The sequence below is a fragment of the Sorex fumeus genome, unplaced genomic scaffold (assembly GCF_029834395.1).
Source record: "Sorex fumeus unplaced genomic scaffold, SorFum_2.1 ptg000019l, whole genome shotgun sequence".
In the NCBI taxonomy this organism is placed as follows: Eukaryota; Metazoa; Chordata; class Mammalia; order Eulipotyphla; family Soricidae; genus Sorex; species Sorex fumeus.
In genome coordinates, this window is record NW_026606076.1 from 751,609 (window position 1) to 776,690 (window position 25,082).

A 25,082-nucleotide genomic window follows, 5' to 3' on the forward strand; every position below is an offset into this window, starting at 1 on the left:
CCCAGAGCCACGGATTCAGGGACCCGGGTGCACCTCTGAGATGTCGGCACGGGGGCGAAGCCTGGAATTGCCTGGCCCATCTGAGGGCACATGACCGAGGCAGAGACCGGCCCAGAAGGGCCAGATCGTGGACAGTGACCAAAGAGGAAGCGACTGGAGATGGGCCTGCAGGAGAGAACCTGGTCGGAAGCCTCGTGAGGGCTCAGGGCCAGAGTCGGGGCGGTCTCGGGCGGCTCAGGGGGCAGGAGCACAGGCTTTACAGAGTCCCAGGTGCCGCTACGTGTTCCCCAAACACCAGGCCAGTGGCCCGTGAGGACTGTGAGGTGGGCACCTCCACCCCGTCAGGGCCCCCAGAGGAAGGACCAGAGACCAGTGGGCCCAGGCACAAACAGGAGACGCTGCCAGGGGTACCCAGGCCAGCCTCTGGCCGATGCCAACACGCAGGATCTCTTTAAATTATTTTATTCAAGAAGGTGGGGAGGACAGACAGGGGACCGAGCTGAGCCCTGAGTCCCTGAAGCTCCCAGCTCAGCCCCCACAGCAGGACAGGACAAGTTAGGGGGTGGGGACTCCAGCCCCACCCAGACAGCGGGGAGAGGGACAGACAGGACCCAGGGAGGAACCGAAGCACCTGGGGCCCGGCCCGCGGACTGCCCGGGGCTGAGGCTACTTGGGGGTGCTGCCCCCCTTCTTGGGCGTGGTCGGCTTCTTGCTCTGCCAGAGGTGTCCCTGGATGGTGAAGGCGTCCACGCTCATGGACATGGTCTTGGCGGGGATCTGGGTGAAGCGCTTGCGGTCCGAGTTGTACTTGTAAATGCCCTCGACCATGGCTGGTGTGACCGTCCGCGGCCCGTAGCCCGTGAGCCGCGACAGCTCCTCCGACTCCCCGGACAGGGTGTAGAGGGCCCGGAACTGGCAGCTCGAGTCCCGGAAGAGGATCAGGAAGTGGTTGGCCTTACTCTTCTCGATTTCCTGGGGGAGGGGTGCGAGCGGAGGGGGTGCGGTGTGCAGGAGGGGCGGGGCAGCACGGTTGGGGGGCCCCACCACTGCCCCAGAGGTGCCGCCCCCAGCAAGCCCCGCCCATTTCAGACAGCCCCTCTTGCTCCCCAGCTTGGCCCCCTTCTGGGAAGCCCCGCCTGCCCTCAGCAGCCCCGCCCCTCCGGGGTAGCTCCTCCTCCAAATTGTCAGCTCCGCCCTCCGGGAGGCCCCGCCCCTTCAGTAAGCCCCACCCACCCTGCTCACCAGCTCCGCCCCTTGCAGGCAGCCCTTGTCTCCTGACAGCCCCGCCCCTTGCCAACAGCCCCGCCCCTCTGGTAAGCCCCACCCCCTGCTCGCCAGCTCCGCCTTTTGCAGGAAGCCCTTGTCTCCTGATGGCCCCGCCCCTGCTCACCAGCTCCACCCCTTGCGAGCAGCCCCACCCCTCTGGGGTAGCTCCTCCTCCAACTTGTCAGCTCTGCCCTCTGGGAGGCCCTGCTTTGGCCACGCCCCTTCAGTAAGCCCCTCCTCCTGCTCACCAGCCCCGCCCCTTGCAGGAAGCCCCGCCCCTCTGGCAAGCCCCACCCCCTGTTCACCAGCTCCGCCCCTTGCAGGCAGCCCTTGTCTCTTGACAGCCCCGCCCCTTGCCAGCAGCCCCGCCCCTCTGGTAAGCCCCACCCCCTGCTCGCCAGCTCCGCCTTTTGCAGGAAGCCCTTGTCTCCTGATGGCCCCGCCCCCTGCTCACCAGCTCCACCCCTTGCGAGCAGCCCCACCCCTCTGGGGTAGCTCCTCCTCCAACTTGTCAGCTCGGCCCTCCGGGAGGCCCTGCTTTGGCCACGCCCCTTCAGTAAGCCCCTCCTCCTGCTCACCAGCCCCGCCCCTTGCAGGAAGCCCCGCCCCTCTGGCAAGCCCCACCCCCTGTTCACCAGCTCCGCCCCTTGCAGTCTCCTGACAGCCCCTCCCCTTCAGTAAGCCCCTCCTCCTGCTCGGCAGCACTGCCCCTGCAGGCAGCCCCGCCCCTCTGGTAAGCCCCACCCCCTGCTCACCAGCTCCGCCCCTTGCAGGCAGCCCTTGTCTCCTGACAGCCCCGCCCCTCTGGTAAGCCCCACCCCCTGCTTGCCAGCTCCGCCCCTTGCAGGCAGCCCTTGTCTCCTGATGGCCCCGCCCCCTGCTCGCCAGCTCCACCCCTTGTGGGCAGCCCCGCCCCTCTGGGGTAGCTCCTCCTCCAACTTGTCAGCTCCGCCCTCCGGGAGGCCCCGCCCCTTCAGTAAGCCCCTCCTCCTGCTCGGCAGCCCCGCCCCTGCAGGCAGCCCCTCGTCTCCTGACAGCCCCGCCCCTTTAGTAAGTCCCTCCTCCTGCTCGGCAGCCCCGCCCCCTGCAGGATGCCCCGCCCCTCTGGTAAGCCCCGCCCCCTGCTCACCAGCTCCGCCCCTTGCAGGCAGCCCCTCCTCTCCTGCCAGCCCCTCCTCTCCTGCCAGCCCCTCCTCTCCTGCCAGCCCCTCCTTTTGCAGGCAGCCTCGCCCCTCCTGCCAGCCCCTCCCCCTGCTCGCCAGCCCCGCCCCTTCCAGGCGGCCCCTCCCGCGCCGCCCGCCAGCCCCAGGGCTCACCTCGAGAATCCGGTTCTTCTGCGGCTCGTTCACCTTGCCCGCCAGGCAGCAGTGTGACAGGGCGTTGTGGATGATGAACTTGTTGGACTTGGCGCTGGGCTCCTTGTACAGCCGCGGACCTGAGGGGAGGAGGAAGGGAGTGAGGGAGGGAGGGGGGTGTTTTGCAGCGGGGAGCAGGACACACAGGGCAGTCGACTACGAGGCACCCAGGACCTGCCAGGGCAGGTAATCACCTACCTGTGTACTCAGGCACGGAGGCCGGGGAGGAGGCGTTGCTGCCGTTGTCCCAGTCACGCTCACGGCTCCCGGGCAGGCGGCTGGGGGACATGAGGCCCGAGGGAGAAGGGGCCCTGCGGGGGAGGGGAAGGATCCCGACTGGAGGTGTGCGGCCCCGGGTAGGGGTGCCACCTTACCCAGAGCAAGACAGCAGGGAGATGCACACGGAACGGGTGGGTATCCCAAGTCTACTCAGGGCCCGGGCTTGAACCCTGCCTTCCTCGGGCCACCGAGAGGCACGTGACGGGCTTCGCTCTGAGCCCAGATGGTCCCCACTACTCAGAAGCTACCTGCCCTGGCCACACTCACCGAGACGTGGGTCTCTTCACCCCAAGGTTGTTGGGGGCCTCGTTGGCCACGGTGGAAAGTGACAGGGTGGACTGGGAGTAGACTTTGCTGAGCCGAGAGCCTGGGAGGAGTGGACATGGGGTAAGGCCTGGTCCCTCCCTCCAGGGCCCACCCCAGCAGCATCGTGATACCCAACACACACCCCTGCCCCCCACGGGCAGCCCCACTCGACAGTGACCCCCACTGCCCCCATGGGGGAAGGAGCTTTGCCCAGCAGGCTAAAGGAAGAAGCGCTTCCTGGTCACCAGCTGTCCAACCTGAGGCCCCTTCTCAGCCCTGACCATGCCCCTGGGGTCTCATCCACTGTGCCCTGGAGAGAACTCAAACCAGCTCAACCCAACACCTCCCACTTTATTAGGCACAAACCCCCCAACCCACGCAAGAGTCTCTATCGTTCCATTTGGGGCCACACTTGGTAGCGCTCAGGAGTCCAGGCAGTGCCAGCGATGGAACCCAGGGCTCCGGCCGGCAAAGCCTGGGTGAGCCCTCGGAGCAGCTCCCGAAGCCCAGGTCTCTTTCTTGTTCTTTTCTTGGGTCATGCTCAGGAGTGAGTTCTGGCTCTGCACTCAGGAATTATCTCCTGGCAGTGCTCGGGGGACCATACGGGATGCTGAGGATCGAACCTGGATGGGCCACTCGCAAGCAAACGCCCTACCCACTGTGCTATTGCTCCAGCCCCTCCTTTTCCTTTCTTTTTATATTTTTATTTTTTTGGCTTTTTGGGTCACACCCAGCAATGCACAGGGGTAACTCCTGGCTCATGCACTCAGGAATTACCCCTGGCGGTGCCCGGGGGACCCTATGGGATGCTGGGAATCGAACCTGGGTCGGCCGCGTGCAAGGCAAACGCCCTCCCCGCTGTGCTATCGCTCCAGCCCCTTTCCTTCCTTTTTAATGTTTTTTTTTAGTTTGGGGGCCATACCCAGCGGTGCTCAGGGCTCAGACCTGGCTCTGCGCTCAGGGATCCCTCCTGGTGGGATTTGGGGGAACGCTGTGAGTGCCAGGGGTGGACACAGGGCCGGCTGCATGCCAGGCAAGCCCCCTCCCCACTGTACCATCACCTCTGCCCTGTTTCTATTTAACTTAATGGGGGTCATATGCAGAAGTGGGGTCTGGGGGGGGTCTAGGGGCCACCAAGGTCACAGCCAGCAGGACTTGGGGGACCCTGCATTTCCGGGGAGGAAACCCAGGACCTCATCTACTCTGGTCCTTCAGTCCATCCCATCCCGAGTTATCTCTCAAGCAGACAGGGGCCAAGGTCCGAGCCACGAGGACCCCCTGGCACATCACATACCCAGCTGTACCCCTTCCTCAAGGACCCCCAGGGGTCTCACCCAGCAGGCCCCGGGCTGGGCTTCGGGCCAAGGCAGAGTCGTCGCAGCAACCGGAACGAGGCCGGGGGGCTCTCCGTCCACCCCGGCCCTGTCCCGCACCGCGTGGCCGAAGCACCTTGTCCAGGTCGTCCATGAGCTTCAGCTGGGCCCGGCGCTCGTACTCCAGCCGCGTGAAGTCGCCCCGCCGGGGCCCCACCTCCTCGTCGGCAGGGCCCCGGCCAGCGGGGGCCACGGAGACCAGGGGCGCCTGGGGGCTGGGGGTCACCTCCTCCTGGGCCAACCTGCGCACAGACAGGCGGGGGATCAAGCGTCAGGTGCCGGGCAGGCTTCTGAACAGCAGAGCTCCGAGCCCCCTTCCCCACTCGATGCAGTGCCCCGAGCCCCCTTCCCCACTCGATGCAGTGCCTACCGCAGGGCCTCTTCCCGCCGCTGTTCCTTCTCCGCCTCCTGCCACTGCTTCCTCCGCTTCGCCTCCTCTGCCCGGCGCTGCTGCCGCTCTAGCAGACTGGCCCGCTTCTGTGCCATCTCATCCTCCGGCTTGTCCTCATCCTGGGGTGAGGGGAGGGGAACAGGAATAGGCAGGAGTTCGGCCGGTCCCCAGCCCCTGCCCATCGGTCCTGCAAGCTCCAGGGAGGTTGGCTGAGCTACTCCAGTGGGGAGCTACTCCCTGGCTGAGGCTACTCCCAGAGGGGGGCTACTTCCTGACTGAGGCTACTCCCAGGGCAGGGGGAGGGGGAGGATATTCCCAGGCTGAGGCTACTTCCAGTGGGGGCTACTCCCTGTCTGAAGCTGCTCCCCATGGAGAGGGAGCTACTTCCTGCCTGAGGCTACTCCCAGAGGGGGGCTACTCTCTGCCTGAGGCTATTCCCAGAGTGGGGGCTACTCTACTCTCTCTGAGGCTACTCCTAGTATGTGTGGGGTTATGGGGGGATACTCTCAGGCTGAGGCTACTCCCAGAGTGGAGCTTCTCCTTCCCTGAAGCTACTCCCAGGCTGAGGCTACTCCCATTGGGGGCCTACTCCCAGTCTGAGGCTCCTGGGGGGGGGGAGGGTGGAGATACTCCCAGGCTGAGGCTACTCCCCACGGAGGGGGAGCTACTTCCTGCCTGAAGCCACTCCCAGAAGGAGCCTACTCCCTGCCTGAGGCTACTCCCAGTGGGGGATACTCCCAGGCTGAGGCTACTCCCAGAGTGGAGCTTCTCCTTCCCTGAGGCTACTCCCAGGCTGAGGCTACTTCCAATGGGGGCTACTCCCAGGCTGAGGCTACTCCCATTGGGGGCCTACTCCCAGTCTGAGGCTACTGGGGGAGGGGGAGGGTGGAGATACTCCCAGGCTGAGGCTACTCCCCATGGAGAGGGAGCTACTTCCTGCCTGAAGCTACTCCCAGAAGGGGGCTACTCCCTGCCGGAGGCTACTCCCAGTGGGGGATACTCCCAGGCTGAAGCTACTCCCAGAGTGGAGCTTCTCCTTCCCTGAGGCTACTCCCAGGCCAAGGCTACTTCCAATGGGGGCTACTCCCAGAGTGGGCCTACTCTACTCTCTCTGAGGCTACTCCGAGAGGGGGGCTACTCCCTGCCTGAGGCTACTCCCAGTGGGGGAGGGGGGACTGGGGGATACTCCCAGGCTGAGGCTACTCCAGAGTGGAGCTTCTCCCTCCCTGAGGCTACTCCCAGGCTGGGCTACTTCCAATGGGGGCTACTCCCAGAGTGGGCCTACTCTACTCTCTCTGAGGCTACTCCGAGAGGGGGGCTACTCCCTGCCTGAGGCTACTCCCAGTGGGGGCGGGAGTGGGGGATACTCCCAGGCTGAGGCTACTCCCAGAGTGGAGCTTCTCCCTCCCTGAGGCTACTCCCAGGCTGGGCTACTTCCAGTGGGGGCTACTCCCTGTCTGAGGCTATTCCCAATGGGGAGAGGGAGTCACTTCCTGCCTCAGGCTCCTCCCAGTGAGGGGTTACTTCCTGCCTGGGTCCACTCCCAGAGTGGGGGGGAGGGGAATCCTCCCTACCTAGGGCTACTCCCAGTGAGGGCTCCTTTTACACCAAGGACACTCCAAGCTGGGCACTCCCAGCCCGGGACTACCCCGGGGGTACTGGGAGCTCCTGTTCCTGCCCGCCCCCACCCCCAACCGGTTATCATAGCTCTAAAGGCATTTAGGGGGTACCAGCCTCACACACAGCCATGGTTGGATCTGGGGCACAAGAAGGACGGGGTGTGGTGGGGGTACTGGCGACAGAGAAGGCCGGCAAGGGCACCTGTCCACTCATGTCCATCTCGCCAGAGGTTCACCCCAGGGAAGCAGGGGAGGAGGAAGGAAGAGCATGTGTCAGGCAGAAAAAAAGAGTCAGGGCAAAGGTCCTGGGGCTGGAATCAACACGGAAGAGGCGGGGACCAGTGGGAGGCTGGGACTGGGCCAGCTGAGGAGAATGGTGCAGGAGGAATTCCAGGGCGAACAAAGTCTAGGAGGGGGTTAAACAGTGACAAGGGCCCATTACTGTCCTGCTTCTTGAAGGCTGAATTGATAATGGTTTGTTTGGGTTTCGTTTGGTTTCTGAGCCACACCCGTGGTGGTCAGGGCTTACTCCTGGCCTTGCATTCTGGGATCACTCCTGGTGGGGTTCAAGGGAACTCATGTGGTGCTGGGGACAGAGTCAAAGTCGGCTGCGTTTAAGGCATGTACCTTAAGGGGCTCAGGCCCCTTTAAGGATGAGTTGAAAATGGCCCAGGGCAGGGGTTGGGAAGTGTGATGTAGAGATAAGGGGATCCCACAGCAGTCGGAGCCTGGGCTGGGTATTGTGGTGCAGGAGAGTGTCCTGGGGAACTGGGAACTGGTAGTATCACATGTCTGTGATGGGTAGTGGGGTAAGGAAGAGAAAACGATGGAGGAGACGCCATGGAAGACCCCGGCTCTGGCTTTCCATTGCCCGGCCAACCCTTTCCTCACTGGGCCCGCCTCTCAAATGACCCACGCAACCCGTCTGACGATTCCCACCCACCAGCCATCCACAGCCATCATCCATCTATCCACCCACCCACTCACTGATCCACCCATCCATTTATCTGTTCTACCCACCAACCCACCTAAATTCCATCCATCTACCCATCCATCAACCCATTCGTTTTTCCATCCACCTACTATCATTCACTCGCCATCCACCCGCCTCCCACCTACCCATTCAATCATCCATTTATCCACCGACCCGTTCACTCTCCTGTCCACACATCCATGATCCAACCATCCAACCACCCACCCATCCACTCACCCATCCACCACCCACTCGTCCACCTACCTTCCCATCCATTCATCCATCCACCCTCCAATGACCCACCCGCCCACCCATTCATCCTTCCACCCAATGCACCCATCCATCCACCCATCCATCCATCTATCCGCCCACAACTCATGCACCCATCCATCCACGCACCCAATCCATCCTTCCACCCACCCACACACCCATCCTTCCACCCATCCATCCATCCATCCATCCAACCACACACCCATTCATCCATCCACCCACCCATCCACCCACCCACCCATCCATCCATCCATCCATCCATCCATCCATCCATCCAACCACACACCCATCCACCCACACACACACCCACCCATCCATCCACCCACCCACCCATCCATCCATCCATCCATCCAACCACACACCCATCCACCCACACACACACCCATCCACCCACACACACACCCACCCACCCATCCACCCACCCATCCATCCATCCATCCACCCACCCACCATCCATCCACCCACCCACCCATCCACCCACCCATCCATCCATCCATCCACCCACCTATCCATCCATCCATCCATCCATCCATCCATCCATCCACCCACCTATCCATCCATCCATCCATCCATCCATCCATCCATCCATCCATCCATCCACCCACCCAGCCATCCACCCACCCAGCCATCCACCCACACACCCATCCATCCACACATACACCCATCCACACACCCATCCACACACCCATCCATCCATCCATCCATCCATCCATCCATCCATCCATCCATCCATCCACCCACCCACCCACCCATCCATCCATCCACCCACCCACCCACCCACCCACCCATCCAACCAACCACCCACCCAGCCATCCAACCACCCAGCCACCCACCCACTCGTGCACCCAGCCATTCATCCATCCACTCAACTATGCACCCATCCATCCTTCCACACACCCATGCATCCATCCATCCACCCATGAACCAAATCCATCCACCCACCCATCCATCCACCCACCCACGCACCCATCCTGCATCTATCCATCCCCCACCAGCCCACACACCCATTCATCCACCCGCCCACCTACTCACCCACCCACCCATCCCCCTCAGTCTATTCACCTACCAGCTCCACAGATCCTCCATCCTCTCCACCTACCCTTTGACCCATCCCCCTCCACCTTCCCCGCCCCCCCCCCCCCCGCGCCTCCCCCTACACAAGGCTGGTGACACCCACCTTATAGAAGAATCCCAGCCCTGCCCGGGGCTCTCCCTCAGAAGATGCCTCTTCCTCCAGGGAGTCCTCAGCACCCGGGGGACTCGCGTCTCCCTCCTCGTCGGCCGAGGGCTCCTCCAGGCTGGCCAGCGGGATCTCAATGAGGCCGGGCCGGGCCGGGGGCTCTTCAGGCGGCGTCCCCTCGGCCAGGAGGATGGAAGAGCGCGTCTGCACGGGCACCTGGCTGGGCGAGAACTTGCGCAGGTGGGGGAGGCTGTCCACGTCGTGGGGCGGCGTCAGGACCCTGGTCAGCGGTGCCAGGCGCAGCTCGGCAGGCCGCGCGTGCTTGGGGCTCCGAGGCGCGGGGCTGGGGCCGGGCCCTGGGGTGCGCCTGGGCGCTGGGGCGCGCCGGGCGGGGCTGGGGGACGCGGCTTTAGGACCCGAGGAGGACGAGGACGACGTGGGGCCCGGGATGACCCAGGCGGCCGGGGGCGGCGCGGGGCCCGGGGCCTCGGGGGGGACCAGGAGCCGCTGCTGCTGGTCCGTGAGCCGCTGCATGTCCCGCTGCAGAGAGCTCAGTGCGGCGCTCAGCTTGCTGACCGCCCGGTTATAGTCCCCCAGGCCCTCGGCGGGCAGCGGGCCCAGTTCGGGCGAGAAGGTCACCGCCTTGGCTCTGGGCGCCGGTTCCCCTTGGCCCTCGCCGGCCGCCCGCTCGCCCCCGGGGGCCGGACCCGCCTCGACGGCAGCGGCCTCGCTGGCGGCGTCCACCTCGGCCTCGGCGGCATCCCGCGGCTGCACCTGCAGGAACGCGCTCTTGCCCAGGCGTTGGCGGTGTTTGGCGAAAATCGCCTCGATGCGGCGCTTCTGGGCCTCGATGGCCCGGCGCTTCTCCTCCAGCCGGGCGCCCAGCTCGCTCATTTCGGAGCTCAGGGCCTCCGGGGCCGCCGGGGAGCTGGCGGGGACCCCCGCGCCGGCCTCGGCCTCGGCCTTCACCAGCTGCTTCTTGCGCTCGGCGAAGCTGGTCATCTTCACCTCGGGGCTGCTGCTGGCGGTGGATGCCGACGTCTTCGGGGAGCCCTGGGCGGTGGCCGGCGAGGACGGCGCTCTGGCCCCTTCCCCGGAGGCCTTCCCGGGGCTCTGGGGGTGCGGCGAGTAGAGGGGTGCTTTGGTGGGCCCGTCGGGCAGCGACTTGGAGAGGCTCTCGAAGGCAGATGGGGAGGCCAGGGGCAGCTTGGAGGGCGCCTCAGGGGAGTGGAGGTAGAAGCTGCCGTCGGCCGCCCCGTCGGGCAGCAGTCGGGGTTCGGCGCTGTGGATTATCTGCAGCGCCTCCTCGATGCTGGGCAGGTCGGCTGCCTCCTGGGCCTGCGGGCCGGGGGTCCGGGCTGCCGCGGGGCGCGGGGGGCCCAGGCTGTCGGAGCTGACGGAACGGAGAAGGACGGGATCCCCCATGACCACGTCCACGTCGCTGTCCAGGCCAAAGGGGGTGCTGAAGGACGCGGCCTGGGAGAGGGGACGGCTGGGCGGCCGGAGGAGGCGTCAGCCCCTGGGATTGAGCCTGGGTCCCTCCCGGGAGCCCAGCCGTGTCGCCTCCCCCCATCCCTGACCCTGGCAGGGGGGGACACCCCGGGGGTGCGCTGACCTGAGCTGCCGGTTCCACACCTTGCTGAGGGTTTCCACATGAGACATGGAGGGGGAGGACTTGAGCGAGCCTGGGGAGGGGGGGCAGGGGTGGTCACTGAGTGGCCACTATGGGGTCACTGAGACCAGCGAGGGGTGTCACTGGGTGAGTGACTGATGAGTCATTATGTGAGCGGACGGATGGAGGGGGCACCCTCCAAGGCCACTAGGTGAAATGGCCCAGAGGGACCCTGTGAGCTCAGTCTCTGGCAAGTGGCAGGAAAGTGCAGTGAGTGAGTGAGTGAGTGAGTGTGTGTGTGTGTGTGTGTGTGTGTGTGTGTGTGTGGTGGGGGGTCCTCTCAAGACAAGACATGCCCCACAGCCCTCACCTGTGGATCCACGGAGCGGAGACTGGGGACCACCCGGCGTCAAAAGGGGATGGCGGAAGTTGAAGACCGGAGAACTGGAATGGAAGTGACTCAACTGTCGGGTTCTCCCCACACACACGCCAGGGACCCAAAGCCCCCTGCCCCCCCTTGCCCATCCTGAACCCCAAAGCGGGGGCTCCCAGGGGAGGTGTTACCTGCCCCCGCTGCGGTTCTGAGGGTTGGATGTGTCCACGGCCCGGGGAGAGGCGGCTGTGGAGAAGAAGAGGGTCAGGGGAAGAGAACCCACTGAATCGCCACAGAACTGAGTTGGCGGAGACTGGGGAGGGGTGGGGTGGGGGGCAGGGCAGGGACTCAGATGGGCGTAGCGCCGGGTGCACCAGTGAGGGGAGAAGAATCGGGCATTCTGGAAACTGTGACTCGAATGAAAACCACAGTGCCTGGGGGAGGTGGAGAGAGAGCACCGCGGGGAGGGCACCTGCTAACCCCAGTTCAATCCCTGGCACTCCACAGGGTCCCCTGAGCCCTGCCGGGAGTGAGCCCTGAGGACCGCTAATGCGACCAAAAAAAATTAAAAAAAAAAAAAGATGGGGGGCTGGAGTGATAGCACAGCGGGTAGGGCGTTTGCCTTGCACGTGGCCGACCCGGGTTCGATTCCCAGCATCCCATATGGTCCCCTGGGCACCGCTAGGGGTAATTCCTGAATGCATGAGCCAGAAGTGACCCCTGTGCATTGCCGGGTGTGACCCAAAAAGCAAAAAAAAAAAAAAAAAAAATGGTTTGGGTCAGGATGGAGCACAGGAGAAGGCTTGCCTTGCACGTCTGAGGCCCAGGGTTGGATCCCTGACAGGACCCAACAAAGAAACAAAACTGAAGATGAGGCTGGAGCAGGGAGCAGTCTCAGGGCTTGGAACAGGGCTGCCCTCCCCAGCACTCCGTAGGTCCCCCGAGCTCCGCCAGGAGTGATCCCTGAACAGAGTCAGGAGTAGCTTCTGAATACCTCCGAGGATGGCCCCCAAACCCGAACCCCACAAACAAGCAAAAAGGATCCGGTACATTAAGAATAAGTGTTCAGAGGCTGGAGCAATAGCACAGCAGGTAGGGTGTTTGCCTTGCACGTGGCTGACCTGGGTTCAATTCCCAGCATCCCATATGCTCCCCTGAGTACAGCCAAGGGTAATTCCTGAGCGACCCCCCCAAAAAAAATAAAAAAGAATAAGCGTTCAAAGGGGCCGGAGCGACAGTACAGCGAGGAAGGTGTTTGCCGTGTACACAGCCGACCCGAGTGCAATCCCTGGCAGCCCACAGGGTACCCCAAGCACCGCCAGGAGTAATTCCTGAGTGCAGAGCCAGGAGGAACCCCTGTGCATCAGTGGGTGTGACCCCAAAAGCAAAAAATAAAAAGAACAAGAGTTCGAGTATTTCTATGTACAGCGCTCTGGTCACAACCTGATAAGCCATCAGTCAGCAGGCCTGAGAGAGACAGCGAAGAGGGCGCTGGCCTTGCCCGAGGTGGACCTGGGTTCGATCCCCATCACCCCATAGGGTCCCCCGAGCCCTGCCTGGAGTGATCCCTGGGCGCAGAGCCTGGAGTCAGCCCTGATCACTGCCGGATGGGACCCAAAACCCCCTGCTCCAGAAAAAGAATGAGAGAGAGCAAGAAGGGTCGGGCCAGGCGCGGCCCCCCGTGGCCCCTGCACCCTCGGGCCCGCTCACCGTGGCCGTCAGGCAGATCCTTGGCCTGCACGAAGTCCGGTTTCAGCACCTCGAAGCACATAAACATCTCGGCAAGCAGCACCACCAGATTGACCTGCGGGAGGGCGCGGGAGGGAGGCAGGGTCAGCCTGGGGGACCTTCTGCAGAGCTGGCGGGTAGGGATGGGGCATGGGGGAGGGGGTGCCCCAGACGGGCGTTACCTTGAGGGGCGGGGGTACATAGAGCAGGTCCTCCAGGGCCAGGGGGCAGCCCCGGGGCAGGCGGGAGGCACAGAAGTCCTGGACCAGCTGCAGGTTGTAGAGGCTGTCGGCCACGGACATGGGGTCCTTCAGGCACACCTCTGGGGGGGAATGGGGGGGGATGGGGGCCTGGTCGGAGCAGAGACACACCTGGGGACCCAGCAACACCCCTCCCAACCCCACTCCTGCAGGATGCAGTCACTGGTTCCAGGGGCCCTGCCATCAGCCCGGAGTGGAACCCCCACCACACCCCGCCCTGAAATTTCCTGAAGTACAAAACACGGGAGTGTCCTTAGCGTGGCATTGGCAGTGCTGGGGTGTGTGTGGGGGGGACACCTCCTGCATTGTGGGGTGCAACCCCAGGGCACTCTCACTCTTGGAACTGTCTGTGTCTTTGACCCAAGCTGACGGGGCTTTTCTGATTTTTTTAATGTTGTCTTTTACGTTTTCTGTCTTTTTTTTTGGGGGGGGGTGTGCATTCTCGGCAGTGCTCAGTTTAGTCCTGGTTCCATACTCGGGGATCACTCCGGTGGGGCTCGGGGGTCCCTATGGGTGTTGGGTAGAAGCCTGGGTTGGCCGCTGCAAGGCCAATGCCCTCCCTGCTGTACTATCACTCTGGTCTTTTTTGTTTTTGTTCTGTTTTGAATATTCGGAGGGACCACACCTGGCCTTGCTCAGGGCTCACTCCTGGCTCTGTGCTCAAGGATCACTTCTGGCAGGCCTTGGGGGAGCCTCTGGGGTGCCGAGGATCGAACCCAGGTCGGCTGCGTGCTATCTCTCTGGCCTCAGCATGGTTCTGAAGCCCAGGTGCCCCGACAAACACTGGCGTGCAGGTGGGGAAAAGGTTTCAAACCAACGGATTTGAAGCTCTATTCCTTCGAGAATTTTTTTTCTCGCCAAGAAGCATACTGAAGAGGGTGAAGACCAAGAGGCTGGAGTAAGAACCCAGCGGGGAGAGCACTGCTGGTCTTACACAGAGTTGAGTGGGGTTCGATCCCCGGCACCCCCTGTGGTTCCCTGAGCACAGAGCTAGGAGGAAGCTCTGAGCACCAGCAGGTGTGACCCCCAAAAAATAAAATATCGATGAAATTTGGGATAGGAATACAGCTCAGTGGGGGTACACAGGAGATACTGGAGTGAATCCTGGGGTTGATCCCCACAACAGACACATACACACACTCACACATATACACATCAATACACACATACAGGAGCTGGAGTGATAGCACAGCGGGTAGGGCGTTTGCCTTGCATGCGGCCGGCCCAGGTTCGAGTCCCAGCATCCCATAGGGTTCCCTGAGCACCGCCAGGGGTGATTCCTGAGTGCAGAGCCAGGAGTAACCCAAAAAGCCAAAAAAAAAAAAACCCCATACACACATATACATATATATAAGTATACACACATACACATTTACATATACAATCACATATATACACACAAATACACTTACACATACATATGCACATGCAAACTCACATACACATAAACACACACACAACATACACCTACACCCACATATACACATAAATAAACATAAACTCACATATACCCATATACACACATACAAATATACGTATACACATAGACTCACACATGCACACACACACAAATATACACACATCTACGTTACACACAAGTGTACCCACATAAACATACACACACACATACAAATACACATTCTCACGTGCACGTCCACGCAAAATTTATAATCAATGACGTTTGGCGACAGCCAGCAAAAATAGAAATAAACCAGAAGGAAAAAGATGGATAAATTGGATAAATTCACCCCTGGGCGCAATAAAAAGTGATCGAACTCGTCCAAGGACAAAACGAGATAAAGAGACGTACCAGTGGACACTGAAAGCCAAACAAAGACGGCCTGAAGAGAAGGGGATCCCCGGAGGAAGACACAATGGGGCAGAGTCCAGGGAAACAATAGACAGTACAAAGGTTGGGGCGCTGGAATCCTGGCACCACACACCTTCTCCTGAGCACGGAGCCAGGAGTCACCCCTGAGCACCTCCGGGTGGGTTCCAAAAACCAAGAGGAGGGGCTGGAGAGAGTTCGGCAGGCAGGGCACTCACTGGCCATGGGCACGCTGACTCAGTTTCTATTCCTGGAACCCAAGACGGACCCTGAGCCCTACCAGGAGTGATCCCTGAGCACAGAGACAGGAGTAGTGAGTAGTGAAGCCCTGAGCACTGCCAGGATTGGCCCCAAAGCCGAAGAGCAAAACAAATAAAATGTCTTTGCTTGGCATGTGGCCGACTCCAGTGTGGCCCGCAGCACTACCAGGAGTGATCCCTGAGCACAGAGTCGGGAGAAGCCGCTGAGCACTGCCACTGAGTGGCAGGGACCCCACTCCCCACCAATGGACAGACAACAGCTGGTCTCCTCATCTGGGTGAGGTTACTATCCCCCGCAAACGAAGACGTGAGGGCCAGAGCGATAGCACAGCGGGTAGGGCGTTTGCCTTGCACGCGGCCGACCCCGGTTCGATCCCCGGCATCCCCTAGGGTCCCCCGAGCACCGCCAGGGGTAATTCCTGAGTGCAGAGCCAGGAGGAACCCCTGAGCATCGCTGGGTGTGATCCCCTCACACACAAAAAAAGCAAAAAATAAAAAAAAAAAAACACAAGGATGTACGCTCCTGCGTCTGCCTCCTTACTAAATTTCCAAGCTTCCCTCCACACCAGGGGCCCCTCTGGGAGCACACACGAGGTCACCCCGCCAAGCCTCAGGGCGGCGGGGCCAGGCTGGACTGGCTGGCACTTGCGGTCAGCGCCGCTCCTGGACCGCGGTCACTCACCCTCCAACCGCAGCAGCTGCGGACAGTAGCAGTGGATAGTGGCCGCCAGCGCCGCACCGCTGGCCAGGTCCTGGAGTGTGGTCACGGCAGGGAAACACGGGGCTCGGCGGGCCACGGCGCGGTCCTTGCGGTAACGAATCTGTGGACGGGAGCCCAGTCAGGATGCGGGGGGAACCCTCGGCTCGGCCCCCCCACCCCGGGGTCCACGGGCATGCAGGCTGGGCAGGGAGGCCTGGGGGTTTCCGTCAAGAGTGGGGGGCTCTGAAGCCAGGGCGGGTGGTTCTTCTTGTCTTTGCTCTTTTTTTTTTTTTTTCAAATCCCAGAGCCAGAGTGGGGATGGGGGGCCAGCCTGGAGCGAGGGGTGGGCATTAGCGGCAGAAGGCGGAAGGCAGGTGGCAGAGAGCAGCCAGGCCAGCAGTGGGGGGCGGGGGACCCCCCGAAAGCCCAGGGCGAGGAATACATTACCATAGGGGGTTTGTTCCCCGACTCCTTCAAACAGAAGGCAATTGCGTGCTGGGGGGGGGGGGAGAGGAGCAGCCGTCAGCAGGCGGGGGGTTGGGGTGCTGACTAGCTGGGGTCCCCAGGCACACCTCCGAGGGGTCGAGGGGAACAGGGTGGGAGCCCCATGTCCTGAGCCCTTGGAGATCAAGCCCCCTGACTGTGCTCTGGCCGGCTTGCAGGACCCCAAGTTCCGCCCGGTCCTGGAGGGACCCTCCAAACAGCAGCCTCCCATGCAGGGAACCCCACGCCCTCCCCAGCCCCCCACCCATCCCTAAGACTCAGGCCCCAGCTCAGAGGAGGAAGCAGGCACGCGGGGACAGAACAGCCCACCCACCCCCACTGGCCACCCAGGCCCCAGGATGGGGGTGGTGGGGGGAGGGGAAGGAGGTTCCCCTCATGGTGAGCAAAGGCGGGGGGGGGGGGTCCCCATCCCTAAGGCACTCCTCAATCAATTTGTCTTGATCACTGTCGCCTTATCACACTTCCGGGACTGAGGCACGGGACCCCTCCCCGCCAAAGCGGGGATTGCTTCAAAGCTGGGGTTTGCAACCTCTTTGGGGGGGTGGGGTAGGAGGGGGGGGGGTGTTTCTCTGTGCGCCCTGCCCAGCAACTCAGGATTCACGTATGGGATGAGCTGGGCGGGGGGGGAGTGAGCTCAGGGGGACAAAGGCGCGTTCAGCTAATTGATGAATTGATTGATTATACGAAGCTGTATCCTGGTCCCAGCTAGTCGGTGGGGAGGGGACTCCTCCGTAAGTAACCCTGGAGAGCTCACCCCGCTGGCGACCCCCGACCCTCCAGGGCTGGGGTCCCACCCACTTTGCTCACAGCTGGGGGTGGAGGTCATGAGCCAATGCAGAGAGGCAGGCGGACAGACAGACAAGACAGACAGACAGACGAAGCAACAAGCGGGCAGGCAGATGGGGCGGACAGACGGCCCCACTTACAGGAACCAGCTTCCAGTACCAGCGTGTGGGGCACTGAGGCAGAGAGGCAGAGAAGGGCAGCAGGAGGGGCGGGAGAGGCAGAGAGAGAGCGTCACTCCAGCCACCCTCCCTGCAGGGCTCCCCCGGCCCCCCACCGGCAGGCCTGCCTGTCTTCCCCCTGGCCAGCGCCCAGCCTCACCGAGGGCTGTGCTGGGGCCACGCCATCGGCGGGGGCCACGGGCGACGCTCTCTGGGCCGCTTCCTGCTCCGTCTTCTCCTGCAGCCGACGGATGGTCTGGGGAAGCAGGGCAGGGAGAGGTCAGTGTTCTGGCCACGGGGTCATCTGGTCCCCAGAACCCCCCACCCCAAGTCCCCCCAAAGTCCCAGTTGCAACGACCTACCGTGTCCACCCAGAAAAGGAGTTTGTGCTCCAAACTGGACAAGGCTAAGGGACCCGGCAGCGTCTTTGTCCACTCAAAGGCGAAGGCCACCATGAGGGCGTCGATGACAGCTAAGTGGGCTCCCTGTGGGGGCGGCAAGGGCTGGAGGGTCAGGCTAGGAGCTCCGCGAGCTTCCGAGGGGAAGAATCGAGGAGTGGGAGGAGCTGGAGGGGCGGGGTTATGGGTCAATGGGCGGGGTTTCGGTGTAGGCTACAGGTGAGGGATCCTGGAAGAGCCCTCCTGGTGGGTTAGATTTTGCCATCATAAATTGAGTGGACCAGGTGGGCAGTCTTTCAAAGCCACGGGTGACACCTTTGGGAAACGCCAGGCCTGGTAGGCGGAGCCTAAGGGAAGGAGTCAGGCCTGGTGGGTGGAGCCCGAGGGGAGGAGTTAGCCCTGGTGGGTGGAGCCCAAGGGGAGGAGTCAGTCCTGGTGGGTGGAGCCCAAAGGGCGGAGTCAGGCCTGGTGGGTGGAGCCCAAGAAGAGATCAGTCCGGTGGGTGGAGCCCGAGGGGAGGAGTTAGCACTGGTGGGTGGGGCCCTAGGGAGGAGCCAGTCCAGTGGGTGGAGCCCGAGAGGCGTCAGTCTGGTGGGTGGAGCCCAAGGGGAGGAGTCATTCCTGGTGGGTGGAGCCCGAGGGGAGGAGTTAGCCCTGGTGGGTGGAGCCCAAGGGGAGGAGTCAGTCCTGGTGGGTGGAGCCCAAAGGGCGGAGTCAGGCCTGGTGGGTGGAGCCCAAGAAGAGATCAGTCCGGTGGGTGGAGCCCGAGGGGAGGAGTTAGCACTGGTGGGTGGGGCCCTAGGGAGGAGCCAGTCCAGTGGGTGGAGCCCGAGAGGCGTCAGTCTGGTGGGTGGAGCCCAAGGGGAGGAGTCAGTCCTGGTGGGTGGAGCCCGAGGGGAGGAGTTAGCCCTGGTGGGTGGAGCCCAAGGGGAGGAGTCAGTCCTGGTGGGTGGAGCCCGAGGGGAGGAGTCAGTCCTGGTGGGTGGAGCCCGAGGGGAGGAGTTAGCCCTGGTGGGTGGAGCCCAAGGGGAGGAGTCAGTCCTGGTGGGTAGAGCCCAAGGGGAGGAGTCAGTCCTGGTGGGTGGAGCCCAAGAAGAGATCAGTCGGGTGGGTAGAGTCCGAGGGGAGGAGTTGGCCCTGGTGGGTGGGGCCCTAGGGAGGAGCCAGTCCAGTGGGTGGAGCCCGAGGAGAGGCGTCAGTCCGGTGGGTGGAGCCCAAGGGGAGGAGTCAGTCCTGGTGGGTGGAGCCCGAGGGGAGGAGTTAGCCCTGGTGGGTGGAGCCCAAGGGGAGGAGTCAGTCCTGGTGGGTGGAGCCCAAAGGGCGGAGTCAGGCCTGGTGGGTGGAGCCCAAGAAGAGATCAGTCCGGTGGGTGGAGCCCGAGGGGAGGAGTTAGCACTGGTGGGTGGGGCCCTAGGGAGGAGCCAGTCCAGTGGGTGGAGCCCGAGAGGCGTCAGTCTGGTGGGTGGAGCCCAAGGGGAGGAGTCAGTCCTGGTGGGTGGAGCCCGAGGGGAGGAGTTAGCCCTGGTGGGTGGAGCCCAAGGGGAGGAGTCAGTCCTGGTGGGTGGAGCCCGAGGGGAGGAGTCAGTCCTGGTGGGTGGAGCCCGAGGGGAGGAGTTAGCCCTGGTGGGTGGAGCCCAAGGGGAGGAGTCAGTCCTGGTGGGTAGAGCCCAAGGGGAGGAGTCAGTCCTGGTGGGTGGAGCCCGAGGGGAGATCAGTCCGGTGGGTGGAGCCCGAGGGGAGGAGCTAGCCCTGGTGGGTGGGGCCCTAGGGGAGGAGCCAGTCCAGTGGGTGGAGCCCGAGAGGCGTCAGTCTGGTGGGTGGAGCCCAAGGGGAGGAGTCAGTCCTGGTGGGTGGAGCCCGAGGGGAGGAGTTAGCCCTGGTGGGTGGGGCCCTAGGGGAGGAACCAGTTCAGTGGGTGGAGCCCGAGGAGAGGCGTCAGTCCGGTGGGTGGAGCCCAAGGGGAGGAGTCAGTCCTGGTGGGTGGAGCCCAAGGGGAGGAGTCAGTCCTGGTGGGTGGAGCCCGAGGGGAGGAGTCAGTCCTGGTGGGTGGAGCCCGAGGGGAGATCAGTCCGGTGGGTGGAGCCCGAGGGGAGGAGCTAGCCCTGGTGGGTGGGGCCCTAGGGGAGGAGCCAGTCCAGTGGGCGGAGCCAGATGAGAGGCGGCAGTCCTGGTGGGTGGAGCCTTAAGGGAGAGCTCAGTCCTGGTGGGTGGGGCTCTCGGGGAGGGCTCAGTCCTGGTGGGTGGGGCCCTCGGGGAGGACTCAGACCCAGAGGGGGAAGCCGGACCCAGAGAGCAGCGGCGCAGCCTCCAGGCGGAGCAGAATCCGGGCCCGTGGGCGGAGCCTGGGCGGGGCGGCCCGGGCGGGGGCGGGGCTTACCATGAGGATGGGCTGATGCCTCAGGTCGGCCTCCTGCACCGGGCGCTCGGGCAGCGCGGGCACCGTGCCCCTCCGCGCCAGCAGGGTGAGCAGGGCAGCGGGGCTGGGCGGGGTCTCGAGCTGCGGCAGCGCCTGGCGCCAGGCCCGGCAGTAGAGCTCGGCCGACAGCAGCAGCCGCGTCACGGGGGGCTTCACGTGCTCCTGCGCGTACTGGTCGGTGTAGAAGGGCTCCCACAGCTCCGAGGGCACGTGCTCTGCAGGAGGGGGCGGGGGGCGGCGGGTCAGGGCATCAGCCTCGGCCCTGGCCTCAATGCAAGGGGGCGGCGCCCACGAGGGAGGCGGGCACCGGGCGAGGGAGAGCGTTGCAGGAAGGGGCGTCGGTGGGCGTCGGTTTTCCAAGTTTTCCAAGCGGAGTGCAAGACAGCTGTGGGGGTCTGGGGGGAGCAGGCGGGCTCTGGGACCCGGGGCAGCCGGGCTGCAGCGAGGCGGGATCCGGTGCAGGGGAACGTGGTCCTGGGGCCCCCGGGCAAGGACAATAACACGAACAATAGGGCTTAATCTGGAGCTTAGTGGCCTCTGGGGCGTCCCACCGGGCAGGTACCCCCGGTAACTAGGCGTTCAGATCGAGAAGCCCAAGGCATCTGGGGAGGGGCCCCTAGGATGCAACTCCCCCGCCCCCCCGCCTGAAATATTAAGGGACCCCACATCCCTGTCTCCCTGCTCCAGGACCAATGTGGGGGGCGGAGCTGTGTGGCCCGAGGCAGGAATGGGGAGGAGGGAGGGGGGAAGGGCAGCGCCTTAGATCCTGAGGGGTTGGGAGGGGGCAGTGGAAGGAGCGAGGATAGGGACCACCGAGTGAGGACAGGGGGCTTGGTGGCGAGACCCCAGCCCCACAGGGAGACTAGCACGGGTGGCCGGGGAGGACACTTGAGGTGCTGGGGCTGTGGGTGTCCCCAGGGTGCTGGGGATGGGGGAGGGTCCCCAGGGTGGTGGGGGATGGGGGAGGGGAGGAAACCGTGAGAAAGATCTTGAGAGGGCAGGCCAGGGAGCTGGTGGGGGATCTATGAGCCCGGAAAAGGGGCTGATAGGTAGTGGGGGTGAGGGGGGGGTGGGGGAGGGGCCTCGCACCGGGCAGACCCAAGTTTGATCCCTGGCACCCCCAAAAGTCCCCAGAGCAAGTCCAGGAGTGAGCACAAAACAAGCCCTGAGCACTGCCAGCAGTGACCCCGAAACTAAATAGTAATAATAATAATAATAGGGGCTGGACCCATAGCACAGTGGGTAGGGCATTTGCCTTGCACGCAGCCAACCCGGGTTGATTCCCAGCATCCCATCTGGTTCCCTGAGCACCGTCAGGAGTAATTTCTGAGTGCAGAGCCAGGAGTAATCCCTGTGCATCGCCAGGTGTGACCCAAAAAAGCAAAAGTAATAATAATGCATTGTAGAACTGTCATCCCATTGTTCATGGATTGCTTGAGCGGGCAACAGTAACATCTTCATTGTGAGATTTGTTGTTACTGTTTTTGGCATATCCAATAGCCACAGGGAGCTTGCCAGGCTCTGCTGTGCAATAATAATAATACGGGGAAGACCCTGCATGTGGCCCACCAAATTTTGATCCTCGGCCCCCCTAAGGTTCCCCAAGTCACACAGTGATCCCTGAGAACAGAGCCAGGAGTAACCCCTGGGCACTGCCAGGTGTGCCCCCCTCACACACACACACACACACACACACACACACACACACACACACAAGATTGGGGCTGGAGAGATAGCACAGTGGGTAGGGCGTTTGCCTTGCACGTGGCCGACCCGGGTTCGATTCCCAGCATCCCATCTGGTCCCCTGAGCACTGCCAGAAGTAACTCCTGAGTGCAGAGCCAGGAGTAACCCTTGTGCATTGCCGGGTGTGACCCAAAAAGTAACTAAAGTAAAGTAAAGGCCCTCCCGTTGATCATCGATTTGCTCGAGCGGGCCCAGTAACGTCTCCATTGGAGACTTTGTTGTTACTGTGTCTGGCATATCGAATACATCACGGGGAGCTTGCCAGGCTCTGCCGTGCGGGCGAGATACTCTCGGTAGCTTGCCGGGCTCTCCGAGAGGGGCGGAGGAATCGAACCTGGCTCGGCTGGACTGGAGGTTTGCAAGGCAAATGCCCTACTGCTGTGCTATCGACCCAAAAAGCAAAAAAAAAAAAATAAATAAATAAGATTAATTTTTAAAAGAAAGACAAAAACAGGGGCTGGAGCAATAGCACAGCGGGGAGGGCATTTGCCTTGCATGCGGCCGACCCAGGTTCAGTTCCCAGCACCCCATATGGTCCCCCGAGCACCGCCAGGAGTCGATTCCTGAGTGCAAAGCCAGGAGGAACCCCTGTACATTGCTGGGTGTGACCCAAAAAGCAAAAAAAAAAAAAAAAAGAAGAAGAAGAAAACAAACAGGGGTATGAAGATTCTGTTGCTTACAGGCCCTCCAGTGGGGGACCACATGGGGCTCAGTGACCCCCTTGCACAGGAAGGAGCCTTCCTGCGCCCTCCCCCATCCACACAGAACCTTCCCAGGCGACCCCTCCCCGCCTTGGTGCTATTACCCCCTCTCTGGTCCCTCAGCACAACTTCAAAGGAAAAAAGATAAAGAATTCCTGGGGCTGGAGCAAGCAGGGCATTTTCCTTGCAAGCGGCCAGCCCAGGTTCGATTCCCAGCATCCCATATGGTCCTCTGAGCTCCACCAAGAGTGCAGAGGTAGAAGTAACCCCTGACCATGACCATCGGCTGGGTGTGACCCAAAAAGCAAAAAAAAAAAAAAAAAAAAACAATTCTTGGGCCAGGTCACAGGGAAGGGCGGGGAAGGGCGCTTGCCTTGACATGGCCAACCAGGTTTGATCCTGGACATCCCCAGGGTCCCCCCTCCCAGCCTAGCCCCGCCAGGAGTGACCCCCTAAGCTCCAAGTCACCAAGTGTAGCCAAAAACCAAGACCGAAAGACTCCAGGCTTGGCTTCCTCCTTCCGCCCGTGGCCGCCTCCCCTGCCCGCCCCAAGGCCAGCAGTGGCCCGTGGCCTAGTATCTCCCTGCGCTCAGTGCCTCCAGAAGCCTTCCTGCCCGCCTCCCCCAGGCAGAGCTCCCAGTTTCCCATCTTGCCCTCCGGGCCATTACAGGGCAGCCTCTTCCCCAGGGTGCCTCCAAGGTCGGGGCTGGGGGAGAGGGGCCGTGTGGAGGTGGCCCGGTCACTGTGCTCCACTCCATACTGTCGCAGTGAGGGCTCAGACCTGGACATCACTGCCGCGGGCCTCATGCACCCCCCAATAACCCTCAAACCTTCCTCCCCCCCACTGAGCACCAGGCCCGGCCAGGTCCCCCTCCGGAGTTTCCCAGTGAAAACGAGTTTCTAGCACAGCCGAGAAGACACGTGCCTCTGCAACGTGGCTGACCCGGGTTCGATCCCCCGGCACCCCAAAGCGTCCCTCAGCCCCACCAGGAGTGATCCCTGAGCACAGCTGGGCAGTGGTCCCCAAACAAAACCAGACAGGAAACTAGTTTCTTTCTAGTACAGTGGGGCTGGAGCGATAGCACAGCGGGTAGGGCGTTTGCCTTGCATGCGTTCAACTTGGCCGTCCCGAGTTCAATTCCTCCGCCCCTCTCGGAGAGCCCGGCAAGCTACCGAGAGGATCTCGCCCGCATGGCAGAGCCTGGCAAGCTGCCCGTGACGTATTCGATATGCCGAACACAGTAACAAGTCTTACAATGTTACTGGGCCCACTCGAGCAAATCGATGAACAACGGGAGGACTGTGACTGTGACTAGTCCAGTGGGGAGGTTCCATCCTTGACACTGCATGGGGCCCCTCAGGCCCTCCAGGAGTGATCTGAGCACAGAGCCAAGAATAAGCCCTGAAGCGTTGCTCAGTGTGGCCCCCACAACCTAGAAACAAAACTTGCAATAGTACAGTGTCGAGAGCGTTTGCCTTGCATGTGGCCGATCCGGGTTCGATCCCCAGTATCCCATAGGGTCTCCCGAGCACTGCCAGGAGTAATTCCCAAGTGCAGAGCCAGGAGTAACCCCCTGAGCATCACCAGGTGTGACACACACGCACAAAAAAAGAGTTTCTGAGATGCCAGAGTGATAGTACCGTAAGGAAGACGCTTTCCTTGCACGCAGCTGACCTGAGTTTAATCCCCAGCACCCCATAGGGCGGCTGGAGTGATAGCACAGCAGGTAGGGCGTGTTTGCCTTGTACGAGGCCAACCTGGGTTCAATACCTCTGTCCCTCGCAGAGAACCTGGCAAGCTACCGAGAGAGTATCCCGCCCGCACGGTAGAGCCTGGCAAGCTCCCTGTGGCATATTCGATATGCCAAAAACAGTAACAACAAATCTCACGATGGAGACGTTACTGGAGCCCACTCAAGCAAATCGATGAACAACGGGAGAACAGTGCTACAGTGGACAGTGCTACCCCATAGGGTGCCCCTGAGTCCCACCAGGAATAATCTGAGTGAAAGCCAGGAGAAAGCCCAGAATCTGGATACTGTTAAGAAGACAGACACCCTCCCCCCCCCATCAAAGAATAAAAGGGACAGGGGGCTGGAGAGAGAGCACAGCGGGTAGGGCGTTTGCCTTGCACGCGGCCGACCCGGGTTCGATTCCCAGCATCCCATAGGGTCCCCTGAGCACCACCAAGAGTGATTCCTGAGTGCAGAGCCAGGAGTAACCCCTGTGCATCGCCGGGTGTGACCCAAAATAAATAAATAAATAAATAAATAAATAATAAAAGGGATAGGAGGGGCTGGAGTGATAGCACAGCGGGTAGGGCGTTTGCCTTGCACGCGGCCGACCTGGGTTCGATTCCCAGCATCCCATATGGTTCCCTGAGCACTGCCAGGGGTAATTCCTGAGTGCAGAGCCAGGAGGAACCCCTGTGCATTGCCGGGTGTGACCCAAAGAGCAAAAAAATAAATAAATAAAAGGGCTAGGAGGGGTGGAGGTGGGGGAGGGTTACTCAAGTGACGCCATGTGCCTCACATGTAGAAAACCCCCAGCACTGCCAGGTGTGGCCCCCAACCCAATAAATAAAACCTGGGCCAGAGAGA

The 25,082-nt window shown here is 62.2% G+C and overlaps 1 protein-coding gene across 3 annotated transcripts in view; it reads right to left on the bottom strand.

The window, feature by feature from the left end:
• Positions 1-446: 446 nt before the first annotated feature.
• The window catches only part of CAMSAP3 (calmodulin regulated spectrin associated protein family member 3), a 30,149-nt gene continuing 5,513 nt past the window's right edge, over positions 447-25,082 (bottom strand). Inside the window, exons 2-19 of one of the 3 annotated variants that reach the window (XM_056113162.1) lie at positions 19,997-20,250; positions 17,584-17,706; positions 17,382-17,477; positions 17,204-17,236; positions 16,221-16,268; positions 15,756-15,894; positions 12,908-13,047; positions 12,708-12,801; positions 11,189-11,243; positions 10,995-11,068; positions 10,628-10,697; positions 9,010-10,504; positions 4,950-5,089; positions 4,541-4,821; positions 3,168-3,267; positions 2,820-2,932; positions 2,583-2,701; positions 447-972 (exon numbers count right to left, since the gene is read on the bottom strand). In XM_056113162.1, the coding sequence (XP_055969137.1) occupies positions 667-972; positions 2,583-2,701; positions 2,820-2,932; positions 3,168-3,267; positions 4,541-4,821; positions 4,950-5,089; positions 9,010-10,504; positions 10,628-10,697; positions 10,995-11,068; positions 11,189-11,243; positions 12,708-12,801; positions 12,908-13,047; positions 15,756-15,894; positions 16,221-16,268; positions 17,204-17,236; positions 17,382-17,477; positions 17,584-17,706; positions 19,997-20,250 (3,680 nt within the window). In that variant the 3' untranslated portion in view covers positions 447-666. The remainder of the gene's footprint in view (positions 973-2,582; positions 2,702-2,819; positions 2,933-3,167; positions 3,268-4,540; positions 4,822-4,949; positions 5,090-9,009; positions 10,505-10,627; positions 10,698-10,994; positions 11,069-11,188; positions 11,244-12,707; positions 12,802-12,907; positions 13,048-15,755; positions 15,895-16,220; positions 16,269-17,203; positions 17,237-17,381; positions 17,478-17,583; positions 17,707-19,996; positions 20,251-25,082) is intronic. The other 2 variants (XM_056113163.1, XM_056113164.1) reach the window with 2 other exon arrangements.